The sequence below is a fragment of the Mustela lutreola genome, chromosome 7 (assembly GCF_030435805.1).
Source record: "Mustela lutreola isolate mMusLut2 chromosome 7, mMusLut2.pri, whole genome shotgun sequence".
Taxonomy (NCBI): Eukaryota; Metazoa; Chordata; class Mammalia; order Carnivora; family Mustelidae; genus Mustela; species Mustela lutreola.
In genome coordinates, this window is record NC_081296.1 from 80,270,520 (window position 1) to 80,284,429 (window position 13,910).

Genomic DNA, 13,910 nt, shown 5'->3' on the forward strand with positions numbered 1-13,910 from the left:
AAGCCATGTCTCCCTGCTTGGATTCCTCCCTGGCTTCCTTGACATGGGGCAGTGCTGTCCTTTCGAAGCCTAGGTGGACAGAATCTGCCTTGGACGACTCTCCAAAAACCAGCTAGACTGCTCTAATCCATCCGTCCCAGTGACAGTTTGCTCTTGTTTTCAAGGTCCAACCTCAGTCCTTCACAACCAGGGCCTAGTATGGATATCCCAACAGCTCGACACCAATGACTGCCATGGCAGAGGCAGAGGACAGGGGTTGTCCTTGTAAAGTCCCCTAACATTAGGGCTCCAAATGACCCCAGGCCCACTCTGGGGTCTGGATCCTTCTAAACAACAAAATGTTTTTTGCTCACCGGGTTTCCCAATCCTTTTGTCTCAGTTCTACCATTCTGTTTTCCCTCTTGTTAGCCCTTCTTTATAGGTACAGTCTCAAGGACCTCCTCCAGCTGGCTTTACGTGCCTGAAAACAGCTTTCTCTCCTTTCTTGACTGAGGACAGTCTCCAGCTTGATTACAAATGGAATCTTATCGTTTCCCCCGCCTAGGGAGCGCCAGGTAGTGAAGGGGGAAACAGGTGTCTAAGGAGTGAGGCAAAAAGAGAGAACCACCACCAGCCTTGTTCCTCACAAACCGCATTCAGGCCTGTGCTGAACAGGCTGAGCAGAGCCCATGGCTGACGTCGGCTGTGAAAGCCTGCCCTCCCCACACCCCATACTGCAACTCTCATCTAGAAACACGAAATGGATCTGTAATTCTTCCATTTCCCCCTTTCCCCATCTCAGGCCTAGTGGCTGTTGATGAAAATCGGGTGCTTAGTTGGCCAAACAAGGTCTACTTATTACTGTACCCTTTGCAGCACCCCAGGAATCTATCAGCTGTAGATATGAAACAGCACGACTAAGGACGAGCAGTGTCCCAGTGAACAGCAAGAAGACAAACTCTTGCGGTGCAGGGTACACTTAGATGCCTGCCTGTGATGATGAGGGGTGGCTGGGGCTGCTCTTCTCCATGGCCTGCCCTCCCTGGGCCTGTCCCCAACAGATGTTAGCACTTGTTTTTCCGTGGGAAGGAGGGAGAGAGTAGCCCCGGGAGCAAGAACAGTCTTGGGAAGCTCCAGGGCTTGCATAGATGAGCATAGACCCAGAAAGGAATCAGCCAGTCAGCAACAGATGCAAGGCTGAAGTCAGAGATTGAAATGCAGGGTTGGAGTGGACAAGTCTCCCAAGAGTCAAAGAAAGGGTGGATATAAGGCTTTATGTGCTTGCCTGGATTTCCCAGGCCTGGAGTGGCCCGGTGAGAAAACTGCCCAGTCACGGTCTTTGTATTCACTTATTTAATAATAATAATTCAGAAGAAATCCCAGCTGTAGACCAATTTCAGAACATTTATCTCGCCCAAAAGTGCATCCCTCCAGTACTCAGTGGTATGAATGTGAGCTCTTTCTCTAGATCATACCCTCATGCACAGGCCTCTTTTCCGCGACCCCAGCTTGGCTGACACAGGCCACCTTAGAAACCCCCTAAATATGGGATTGTTGTTCCCATGAGTCACCGTTTCCAGGATGAAACTAAGTGACAGAGAATGAAGACTAAGGATCAAAGATTATCAGATTAATTTGCCTAAAACCAAGTCACCCAGAGACAATTAGTCTCAAATAAATATTTATCAAATCTGCAGCATTTCAAAAGGATTTAGTAGACTCATACTTTCACTTTTTATTGTTCTTGTCTGTGTAATCTTTTAAGTGTTAGTCAACTGATTATGCTACATGCTTGTTCAATTGTTTAGAATTTATGGGCATTTTTTACAGTAGGAATGTAGAAGTTAGGCCAAAGCACCAAAATCATAAGAGCTCCATTAACTTTTCCAAGGTATCTAATTTGTAAAGGAATATTAAGAAACACAAAAAATGATACACAAAATGTCTGTGCCAATTATATTTATTGCTAGCTACTTTAAACTTTTTCGAAAGGTGTCTGAAAAGTAGATAACATAGGTAACGTTTTCCATAAACTTAGGAAAAAATATCATTTACAAAGTGCTGCAAATTTGATAAATTTATTTTGTTGACAATGATTCAGAACTACTGTTGGATGAATAGATAAAAATTCTTAGAACACCCAAAATATAAAAAAAACCACAACACTAAATGGCTGTAAAAACACCCCAAAGGGAACCGCAGTTTTGGCAAACTTGTCATTAAGTGACGTAAACTTTCGCAGCTCTTTCTGCCCATAGGTCCTGTCCCCGGATTTTCAATAAATCATTAAAAAAAAAAAAAAAAAAAAAAAAAACACAAAAAACTGGTGAAGTAAACTGAAAGTAAGTAAGTCTTGGATTGGCTTGAAGGGACCAATTTTAGCCAAGTGGACTAAAACCATGTCAAAATGTGTTGCCCCTCTGGTTCCCTGGAGCCTCAGGGCTTGGGAGCTGCACTGGTTGGAACACTAGGTCCCTCTGCGGGGTGGCAGGTCTGGAGCAGTGAGCGACTGTGAGGGAATGTGGGTGACAGTGACCTGAGAAGAAGGGAGTGAGGGAGCAAGTGTGTGTCTGAGTGTGCCTGTGTACACAGTGGGCTGGAAGTCTCCATGCGCCTGCACCTGGGTGCGTGGCTGGGCCTGAGGCTCCCTGCATGGCACGCCTGGCCCTCTACCCCAAAGACTCTCTTGTCACGTCCCCAAGCTGAGGAGAAGAGCAACCCAGGACAGCCACCCACCCAGCCTTCCCAGGCCCACGTGAGTCCCTGAGACACAGGCAACACAGGCAGCAGGTCCACACGAGCTACCCCCCTTCCTTCACGGGGCTGAGCAGCTCTCCTGGTCCTTAGAGAGAAGGTGGCCAAGAAACAACTAATGAGTTGTTAATAAAGTCCAGTTTCCACCTCTTCATCTAGATACAGAGATAAGACATTGTGGTAAGAACCTGCTGACCCCGTATCTGACCCACGTGATGGGTGCCAGAGTGAGGCGGGTTCATGGTGTCCTCTCTTTCTGTAACCCAAAGCCAGAACGTTGTTTGGCTTATGCATAAATGGTACTAGAGAAACGGACTAGAATCAGACCTTTAGAAAGTCCTGGAACCTGCCTGTGCATGCCTGAGTATATGCTACAGCACAGGCTGCGCACATGGAAAGAAAGCCAGTCACACCCGCCCCCCCATGGCAATTGGAAGTTTCCTTCTCCACAGTCCATCTGGAATGTTGTATCTTTGGGTCTCTGGCCCCTGGGGCCCTCCCCAGAGGACTCTTCTGCCTGGCCTGGGAGTGCATTCCTTGCCTCGGCTGGCCTCAGAGGGGCCCTCTGGCCAGAGGGATTTGCTAGGGGCAGCAAAGGCAGCAGCACAGACCGCAGTTCAGATATAACTGGCAGGGGGCTGTCGGGTACTGAGCCGTTGCATGTGACAGCCGTGGCAGAGCAAGTGCCCATCCAGAGGGAAGCAACAGCAGCCTTCTTCATCACTCAGCTGCATCCGGCAGTCCTAGGGAAGAAAGACACCTAGTTCACCTCCGCCCGGGCACTGGGACATGTTGGGAGACTGTGCTGATCCACACCAGCCCCCTCGTAGACTGGAAGAATGGTGGGGCTGGTTGGAGGTGATGGCCTCCGAGTAGAAGCCCGAGAAAATACCTCAGCTGGACAGCAGGTGTCGCTGCTACAGCGGAAATAATGAGGCGGACTCCCATTTGCAGTGGTTATCAGGAGTCCCCAGTTCAGGCTCACCTTGGGGAAAGCCAGATGCAGAAAGGACTAAACACCCAGGACCAGACAGAGTGGATGAAGGAGGGCAGAGATACTGGAGATGGGTCCTGGTTTCCACGCTGTAGACCGCTCCCACAGACTTGAGCAGTCCAGCGACATGCCTCCTCCCCAGCCCCATTCCCTCTCCAGATTCTCCTCCAGGAGCCCTGGCTCCTCCCACTCACCTCACAGTGGTAGCACTCAAAGTGATAATCTCGGTCCATGGATATCACCCTCACAATGTCTTCACAGCCCTGAAATGATGTAGGCCCCCATGGGATGAGTGTAGAATGACAACCCCAGTTCGGCCCTCCCCTGGGCCCCTTCCCAGCCCAATGTGAAGATCATTCAAAGGCCTCCAGGAAGAACTCTCTGCAATCACCTGTAGCTTTCAGATGGCCTTTGGAAATCCTACTAGAACTTTCCCCCCTCCCCTTCCTTGATACTGCCTCCAGGAAGGCCTGTCCTCTCAGTCTTCCCTCTGTCCAGCAGCTCTGGCCTTACCTACCTCTCCGAGCTGTAGGGAGGGAAAAGGGGCCGGCAGTCTAAGTAAAGTAAGCTAAGCTGGGGACAAGGAGTTCCAGTAGGGTCTGGTTCCTTATTGGCTTTCAGATTCTCTCCCCAGGCCAACACGTAGCACACACAGAATAAATCATTGCTGACATCTTCCTACCAGCCCTGAGGATTCTTCCCACCTTTTTCTAGCCCCTACATCTGGGATCTGCTGACTCTGACCTTGAAGAAAAGCTTCCTCCTATGGCCTGGGACAGACTGGATGAAGCCTGGGCCCAGTGAGGCTGTCAGAAATGTCCAGGCCCGGATGTCAGGGTCAGGATGGTGACCCTGAGAGCAGAGTCACACGGGAATCTTCGCAGAGCACATTCCTCAGCACCACCGCCTCCCGCGGGAAGCCAGGCCCATATGTCCCCACCCCCTTCCCAGGGGCAGCAGCATTGGCTGCCCCACAGGAGAACCCCGGCATACTGACCTCTGAGGGGAGGATGGGTTGGCCGCAGGCCGCACATTTAGGAGCATAATTTCTGAAGAAGAGAGGGCAGAGATGAGTTGAGGCTGGGGAACCCAGAGGCCAGTCCCACACCACACCCCCAGGGGGCAGACTCACTTGTGGTAGTCAGTGACGCAATACACCTGGTTGGAGAAGTCCACGGTGAAGGGGATGCCGTCCAGACACTTGTTGCAAACGATGCACCGGAAGCAGCCCGGGTGATAGGACTTCCCCACAGCCTGCAGGATCTGGCTCACGGGGTGGGAAGATGATCAGTCTCCCTCCAGTCTCATTCTCTAGCTACCCATGGTGCTCCTTGAAGCCCCCCAAACTCCTCCAACTCCCCACTCTCCTCCCAGAACAATGCTCTGTAATCTGAGGCGCCCAAAGGATGCTTAAAATAGAGGCAGAAACATTGAACACAGTCTTAGAGAACATCCAGGCCAGTGGTTCTCACCCAGGGAGCTTGTAAAACCCATCGGTGCCTGGGCCTCACCCCAGAGGTTTTCATCACAGTCTCCGATGACAACCCAGGCACTGGTTATTTTCTTTACTTCTTCCCAGGTGATCTGCTAGGCTTGACCACTGCTCTAATCCTATTCCCCTTGCTTACGGAAAAACAACCACCCTGAGTTCTAACTGATCCAAGCCAGTAGCAGGAAGGGGATTAAGACCTGGGACCCCACACTCCTAGCTTGGCTGTGACTGCAGGAATAGGCAGGGACCAGATCACAGAGGCTGTGGGAATGGCAGGATTAGGGGTGCTGACCCAACCAACAGAGGGAAGGCACTACAAATAGCTGCTCTGGGGAAGAATGGGAAGAAAGCCACTCACAGTGATGCAGTTCCTCCCTCCCCCTTTTCTCAGTACCCACTTAGCCCCTGGTTCTACCCCTCAGTCACTCAGCCTCACAGAGAGTCGCAGTTGAAGACACTTTGCTTACCTTCTCCAAGATCAAGTGACCACAGACACAGCATTTCTCAGCTGCCTCCTGAAACCCTGAAAACTAGGGAGAAAGAAAGAACCAAAGGAGGATATTACAAGCAGAGAAGGACCTGACGGGTGCAACCCCAATGGGCCACCAAGAAAGGTCCGGGTATGAGAGCCAATTCCAGGCCCAGGGGACCCCTCACTCACCAGATAATCTTCCTCACAGTACACGGAGCCATTGACGCTGTAGAAAGCCTTGCAGCGCAAAGTTCGCCCTACGAGCAGCAGACAAGAGACTGGAGCCATCCCAGTGTCCACATACAGGGCGTCCCCGCCTCGGGGACACTGCTCTCCAATGTAGGATGACGTATTTAATCTGGACCTTAGTGCCAGTGCTCCTCACTGCTGTGTGTCCTCCCTCTCTACACAAAAATCCCATCTGATGTCATTCCAATTTACTTTGGTCTCATTCCTGCAAACTTCCCCTCTCCTCTGCTCACTGTTTCTCCAGTTCTCACCTCAACAGTTTTCTAAGATTCTACCCTCCCTCAATGAATGCCTTCCTCTCCAGGGCACAGGGAGTCACCCAGGGGTGGGAGTTGGGGGACCCAACCCAAGGCTGGGGTACGAGGTAAAGGAGCTGGGAATAAGGTACTGTACAATGCCCATGGAGGTGTTCGCTTTATTATAGACCTTGCCCTCTGGGACCTTTCAACCTAGGGGCCTCTTTGCCTGTGTATAGCCTTCCTGCTATCCTAGCCCTGTCTGTCTTCTTCCAGGGACAGGCTCAGTAGAGGTCAGGAAATATTGGCATTACTGTTGGAGACAAAGTGCTCTTCTCAGGAGCAAAGTCAGTTCCCTTTCCCGCTGCACAAGGCAGCTCCCCCAAGCTCAGAGAAACCCAGAGAATCCAGGATCTTCTGTGAGCAGACAAGGCATGTGACCAACACTTAGGAACTGCTCCAAAGTGTCTAAATTGTCAGGGAGAGGGGAGGAGTGAGACCCAAGGTGGAGAAAGGGGCGAGCTGGCCACCTCCTCTGCCCTCTTCTGATCAAAATCTCTTCTACCTCCTACCAGAAGTTTGGAAAAGCTGACTTAGAGACTCAGGAGACACGGCGGGGGTACAGAGAGGGAAAGAGACACACCCAGAAAAGGCCCTATACACAAGACAGACAGATGGATGAACCCAAGAGAATCAGGCAGAGGTGGGGGCTGGCAGTGGTGGTGGTGGCTGGAGTAGGGGCACAGAAAAGCTGAGTGCTGGAGTCAGACAGGCAGAGATAAGAGATTAAAGGTTTAGCAAAGGAATCAAGAGTGGGCAAGCAGTGGGGAGGGGTAATGAGGGAGGTGAGGGAAGGGCTGGGGAGTTAAGGCTGCTGGGAGCACACCCCCTCCCCCCCCAAGGCAGGCCTCCTGAGCTAACAGTGGCGGGCATTCCTGGAGCGTGATGTCATCAGCTTGGCATGGCCCTGTGGCCTGCACTCCAGTGAGGTGGCTGAACTCTGACCAGCCAAGAGAAAACCCCTCTCTCGGCCCCCCATGGCTTCCCACTCCCCCAGCCCACCCCCACCCTTCCCACATTCCAGTCTTTCACTGTCGCCCCAGGCAACTCAGACTGTCCAGGACCAAACCCCACCAAGGAGAGGCCGAGGCTGGGCTGGAGTCCAGGCTGGGCAAGCAAGGAAGCAGAAGAAAGAGGGAGGAACAGAGAGGAGGAAAAGAGGCTCAATGGAGGAAGGGAGGGCTGACTCCAGAACGCAGACGCAACATGGGGGCCGGAGAGCCAGGTATAGCAGAGGAGGGAAGGCGGGCAACAGTGGGCATCCAGACACATGGGTGCGGGACGGACCGTAGAGGCACAAGCTCTGCTTTCCCTAGGCACTTCTGAGGGTGTATGCTTGTGGGACATGCTTGAGGCCTCAGCCCGCCCCCTGCACAAGGCCTAGGGGATACACTCACCACAGGAGCAGCAGACAAAGCACTGGGTGTGGTAGAGGCTGTCCAGGGCCTTGCAGGCGTTGCTCTGCCCATAGATGCCTTTGTTGCATTTAATACAGGTACCTGAGGGGAGAGAAGACGTTGTCAGCATCATATCCCACACACCCCCAGCTCAAAACAGGGATTTGGGATCTTTCTTGACTGCTCTTTCCCGATTGTTCCAGAGGACCACCAGTCCCAGCCTTCCTTTCACGGGCTCTCTCCTGGGAAGAGAGGAGAACAAGAAATGGGATGCGGCAAGGTCTTGGCTGAGCAGACCCATCATTGTTTACTGATTAATCAACAGATATTTTCTGAGCATCTATTTTGTGCCTAGCAAAAATACAGTGCCTGATACTGTGCAAAATTGGAGAGAGTCAAAGATATGATCCTTGACTTTCAAATGTGCAGATTCTGTCAGGGAGACAAGACTAACAGGCAAGGGTTTGACCCCTGTTGCACTGTGTTAGGACAAAGAGAGATGCCAGTCCATAATGGCCCAGGAGCAGACTCCCAGAGAAAGCAGGCCAGGTCTAGACAGCCTCTCTGGGACCTCAGTTTCCCCATCCGTAAAATGAGCTGCCATATAGCTACAAAATGACTTCTTACTGCTCCACACCTCGAGGCTTCCAAGGATGGAAAGAAGGATATGGCTCAGCAGAGGGCCCTGGGCAGAGCGGACCATGTGAGCATGACTCCTGTGGGGAGGTGGCTGCTAAGAATGTAGGGTGTGTTTCAGGGACTGGAGGTTGCACAGGAAGGTGGGGGAAGGGTGACAGAATCCCTAAGGTCTCCCTGAAATCTATCATGGGATGGATAGAGCTGAACTGCTCTTCCCTGACAGCCCCCCACCCCTGCCAAATACATACACCTGGCTCTGGCACCCTCCTTTCCTGGGTGTGTTCTTTCCTCCCTCCACTCCCCAATTCCAGGCCCATGAGTGAGGGCTAGGGCCTGTCTTTGGGGAGCAGATCCCAACGGGGCCCGCCTCACCCGCCCCACCTCTCCCCCTCGGCACACTGCCATACTCCTTGCCTGCTGGGGCCCATCCCAGTCTTTGCCCAGGGGCTTCGGAGCTCGTGCAGCAGCTGCAGTGACTGATGGGCCCAGGCCTGTCCTGTTCCCACCCTCTGGCAGCTGGGCAAGGCTGTAGCCAAGAAAGAGGGCCCCGAACTAAGGGCCAGAGTAGAAGGGTACAGTCAGGCTGAGAATTCTGTCAGAGGAGACAACCTAACTCTCGGGGAGAAGCAGCCTCTACTTCTGGGGTCAAAATGCCCAAAAGAGTGAACCAAGATCACCATGCCAGGGGGGCCCATCAGAACCATTTCTTTAGGAAGCCTTGGACATTATGGGAAGACAGGCGCAAACTGCTCAGGCATGCCTGCCTGGCCTCCTCTAACCCAGCATATCCACGCCTAGGTTCTCCCTGCCCTTTTATTGCACTCTGTCCAAGCTCCTTTCTTCCTTCTCACTCTGATGGCTTGGCCCAAGAGACTTCCTTCCCCTCAACCGCCACTTCTTATGGGCTCCAAAAGAAACTGCTAAAGGGATCCTGTCCCTTAACCAAAGCATCATCTACTTTAGGCTTTCCTCTCTTAGGATGGGAGGATAGGGGTTGACCCGGGGAAGGAAGGGCCCTTTAAGCCTGCAGCCCTGCTACCTCTCAACTTCTACCTCAATCTGCCCTCCCCGGCTAGGTTCCTCTCTCTGTCCACATTTCTAGCCATAGAGGTGGTCTAGGGCACGAGGTCCAGGGCAGGAACATGGATGATGGGAAAGGAGAGGATAAGCCCAAGGCCTTCCATTGTTTTTTCTCCCACTGCATTAGCATTTCTTTCTATAACAAATTGGTGGCTGTGGGTCTTAGCTAAAAAGATCCTTCAAGATCCTAATATCTGGGGCGCCTGGGTGGCTCAGTGGGTTAGGCCTCTGCCTTTGGCTCAGGTCATGATCTCAGGGACCTGGGATCAAGCCCCGCATCAGGCTCTCTGCTCAGCGGGGAGCCTGCTTCCCTCCCTCTCTGCCTCCCTCTCTGCCTACTTGTGGTCTCTCTCTGTCAAATAAATAAATAAAATATTAAAAAAAAAAAATCCTAATATCCCCTGGTAGCTGAGACATATAATCAATCAAAACTCCTTAAACGTGGGGTGCCTGGGTGGCTCAGTCGTTAAGCCTCTGCCTTTGGCTCCCTCATGATCTCAATTACCTGGGATGGAGCCCCACATCGGGCTCAGACTCCCCACTCCCTCTCCCATTCCCCTTGCTTGTGTTCTCTCTCTGTGTCAAAAAAATAAATAAAATCTTGGGGCGCCTTGGTGGCTCAGTGGGTTGAGCCGCTGCCTTCGGCTCAGGTCATGATCTCAGGGTCCTGGGATCGAGTCCCGCATCGGGCTCTCTGCTCGGCAGGGAGCCTGCTTCCTTCTCTCTCTCTCTGCCTGCCTCTCAGTGTACTTGTAATTTCTCTCTGTCAAATAAATAAATAAAATCTTAATAAATAAATAAATAAAATCTTTAAAAAGATTTTTTTAATAAATAAATAAATAAAATCTTTAAAAAAGACTCCTTAAAGGTAATTGTGTGTGGGAGACAGAGCGACCAGGTTTTCTTAACAGAGGCAGATACTAACGTGCTGTTTCTAGCCTGAATTCTGAGCAGGTTGTGGACCAAACCGAAGGCCAGGTTATTTCTGGCAGTTACACAGGGTCGTTAACCTGCTAGGGATGCTGGTGTCCAGGTGGTCATGGCTTCTGCCCTGACTTCCCCGGAGGATGGGGAGGATGGGGTAAATAGACCCACCAGGTCTCTGCTTAAATGCTCAGGCACCCAACAAGCCAGCATGACCCGGACAAGCCAACAGCAGGGTCACTGCTTTCCGTCCCCGAGAGCTTCACCCTCTCTCCCAGGCTCCACTTCCCCGCCCCCCGCCACAGCTCCGCGCGTGTTAGCAAGCAGCACCCCCCACCCCGCCCCACCTCACCCCACCCTCCGCCCCGCGCGCCGCGCGGCCAGCCCCGCCCGCGGGCACCTGGAGCGCCCGGGCAGGAGCCGGCACGCACGCGGCCTGCCCGCCCCGCCCCCCACCCGCGCATTCCCCGAATTCCTGCGGGCGGAGCTTGGGCCCGGGTAGGGGCGCGGCGCGCAGAAGCCTGCCGGGGCACCGCCGCCAAGGGGGGAGTAGGATGGGGAGATGCTCTCACTCCCCACTTGGTCCCCTCCCCACGAGGCCTCCTACGCGAAAAACGGAGGCTCCAAAGCTTCAACTGGGACTCACGAGATAATCAGGGGGTTGAGTGTAACAGGAATAAGGGGCCCACGGTCCGTTTGAGACCTGGTGGGAAGGGGAAATCCCTCTTGCCTCTCTTCTAGCTCCGCGTCTCCGCCTCCGACTTGCCGGCGCCGGCAATTTGGGCCGTCGGGGCAGTGAGGAAAGGAAGGCGGTGATGGGTCCCGTCCTGTCCCGTCCCTGACCACTTCTTTCACTCACCGAAGTAATCCTCTCTGGCCTCCGGCTCCCGCATCCGGGCCCGGGCGGCCTCTGGAACGAAAGGACCTGGCGGTTCCTCGAGACCCGACGGCTCAATCCCCGAGGGTTCCCCGCGGGCGCCGGCTTCTCGCCCACCCGTGCCCACCGTCAGGCGCAGCAACGCTGTTAGCTCATCCTGGTATCGGGCGCCCGCGGCGCAGTCCCCGTAGCCGGTCACTGAGTGTCGTCCGGGTTGCGCCCCGCGTCTCTCCAAGGGCCCTGCCGCTCCCACTCCGGCCCCGGCTAGAGCTCCGGGGCTGCCCAGGGCCGGGGGATAGGAGTGGCGGCTTTCCTGGCAGCCGAACCCCGCGGGCCGGTGAGCACACAATCGGTCCAGGGCGGCGTGGAGCTCCGGGTAGGCGGACGGCACCCCTCCAGGGGAATACCCCGCTGGAGCCCCAGCCAAGGGTGGGCCAAACAGACAGGGCCCGGCGGGCAGGGGGCTGCCGTGGCGCTGGTCGTAGCCCATGCTGATGCCGCTGGTGCGATTGCTGCAGGGTCGACTACCTCCGGCTCCGCCTGCCCCCGCCCCGTCCAGCAGCAGGCTACCCCGGGGGCTGGACGGCTTGCTGGCGTCGCTGGCTGAGCTACTGGCGAAACTGGAGCGTGGGCTTAGAGCTGGGGCCGTGGTCTCCAGCCGAAAGTCGGGGGGCAATGACTGAGGTAGAGGCAAGGCCCGGGTGGGAGGCGGCCCCCCGGGGAAGGAGCCTTCGTAGCGCTGCGCCTCAAAGGAGCCGCGCGGGTTCCGCTCAGCGTCCAGGGGGCCCTGCTCCCGGGCTGGCTCCAATGGCTCATCCCCAGGTCCCCCAGTAGCTCCACGGGGCCCTGATTTCCTAGGCCCCCCCAACCCACTCAGACGCCCCTTGCCCGGCCCGGGGGTCCCATCAGACCCAGACCGGCTAGATTCACCCTTTCTGCGGCCGAACTTGGCGCTGCCGGAGTCGGAGAGCCTTAACTTCTCCAGCAGGCGACTGGCTTTCTCCCCTAACCGCTCCATGCCCTCGGGCCTGGGGCCTCCAGCCCCCTCCCCGCCGGGCACCCTGCAGCTTCTCGGCGGCCGCTTCTCTTTTCCAGCGGCCGGACTCCGGTTCCCCGGGGGCACGGGGTAGGCACAGGGGGTCAGCGGGCGGCCCAGATGCCCGGTACCGGGAATCCCGCAGCATCCCCCAGCGAGAGGGGCTGCTTCCCCCCGCGCATCAGGGGTTAAGCGGGGCTAGAAGGGCCTACGGCCGCGGCTGTCCCATCCGCAGGTCAGTCTGTTCACGCGTCCACTCGCCCAGCCGCCCCACTCTCCCCGGCCCCCGCCCCCCTCAGTCTCACACTCAGCACAGACCGAACTTCTCTCCCAAACTTTTGTCTGCCTGGCCGGATCTACTTTCCGGGAGGGGCGGAGCGCTGCGTGCGAGAGGAACGGGGGTGCCTGCGCAGGGATCTCTAGGGCGCCGGAGGGGGAGGGTGGTGCTGGTGCTAACTGTCCCTGGAGGTGGAGACCCAACGACCGGAGACGAAGGGAGGCCGAGGGGCAGTTTGGGCAGCTGCTACTACATCTCTCAGGAAGTGGGACCGGGAAAAGTGGGGGAGGGGGGCAAGGAACTCTTTGTTTGCAGTTGGAATGCGCGGAGGGGCACGGTGGAATGTCGCGGGCCCGGACGGGGCGACGCGAGGCATGTTCTGCGCAAACATCGTGACTTTGTTCTTACTGTGGGGACTGTGGGAGAGATGAAGAGAGACCGGCACAGAAGTAATGAGACCCATAAAGAGGGGGGCAGGGAGAAAGGTAGATACATAAAGAGGTCAGAGACGCGTATGGAAGAGCCCAGAAGGGCGAGGAAGCCCACGTAGAGAGGTGGTGGAAGACAGGTAGCGAAAGAAAGGGGGAGCTGGAGCAAAGGGAGGAAATCGTGGGTTGTGCGCAGACCGAAGGATGAGCAGACTGAGAAAAAGGCAAATTTGTCCAAGTCCAGACAGAATGAGAGCCCAACAGATAAACTGCAATAAAATAACACCACTTTCTGAACCCAAAGCTCTGCGACGGTAGGGAGGGAAGGAACTTTGGTGTCTATGCAAAAATAGTGAGGAAGAGGGTTGGGACTCATCTCTACCGTCCAGGTAGAACGGTTAGAGGACTAGAAGACACCCCCTGGTGTTGGGAAGAGAGATTTTTAGAAACTTTCTCAGGCGACAAGGGGGATGGGAGGTCTGGTGTTAGGGCAACGGACCCCTCCCCGATGGTGGGCCCACAGGAGATTATGATAAAGGGTAAGCATTAAAAAGGAAGAAAAGAAATGTCATTTAGACGATCTAGCAAGTGAAAATGATCAGGGTGGAAAAGGGAAAGAGAAGGCTTCTAGTGTTGGACGTACTGGAAAAATGAAGAATAAGGAAAGGAAGAAAAGGTGGCTGAAGCAAAACGTGTCTAATTAAATACCAGTGCAAGTGATTTTGCCCTGACTAGCGTATCAGGGGCAAGGGGCAGAGGAGGTAGAATGGGGAAGGAAATGATTCCTTTGTATTTAGATAGTAAATGAGCATGAAAATTATATGCAAACAAATCATGCATATTATTTTCATTTCAACATTTTGAACACCTTTCCTAATCTTAGTGTAGCCTTAGGGAATGGGGAAGCAAAGGAAGTTAATATCTTTGGGGAAATTAATTTGGCACAAACTATTTGGCTTCTTTGTCCTAGCTGCATTGTCTCCCTGACCTCATCTCTCTGGAGAACCAGCCTCTCT

The 13,910-nt window shown here is 54.4% G+C and overlaps 1 protein-coding gene across 1 annotated transcript; it reads right to left on the reverse strand.

Annotated features, from left to right (window-relative positions):
- Positions 1-1,317: 1,317 nt before the first annotated feature.
- On the reverse strand, positions 1,318-12,517 carry AJUBA (ajuba LIM protein). Its single transcript, XM_059181636.1, has 8 exons — positions 11,136-12,517; positions 7,634-7,735; positions 5,881-5,948; positions 5,687-5,749; positions 4,860-4,990; positions 4,725-4,776; positions 3,922-3,990; positions 1,318-3,476 (listed from the first exon to the last, which is right to left on the reverse strand). Exons 1-8 carry the CDS (start codon positions 12,169-12,171, stop codon positions 3,351-3,353), a joined length of 1,647 nt encoding a protein of 548 aa, XP_059037619.1. The 5' UTR covers positions 12,172-12,517; the 3' UTR covers positions 1,318-3,350.
- Positions 12,518-13,910: the final 1,393 nt, after the last annotated feature.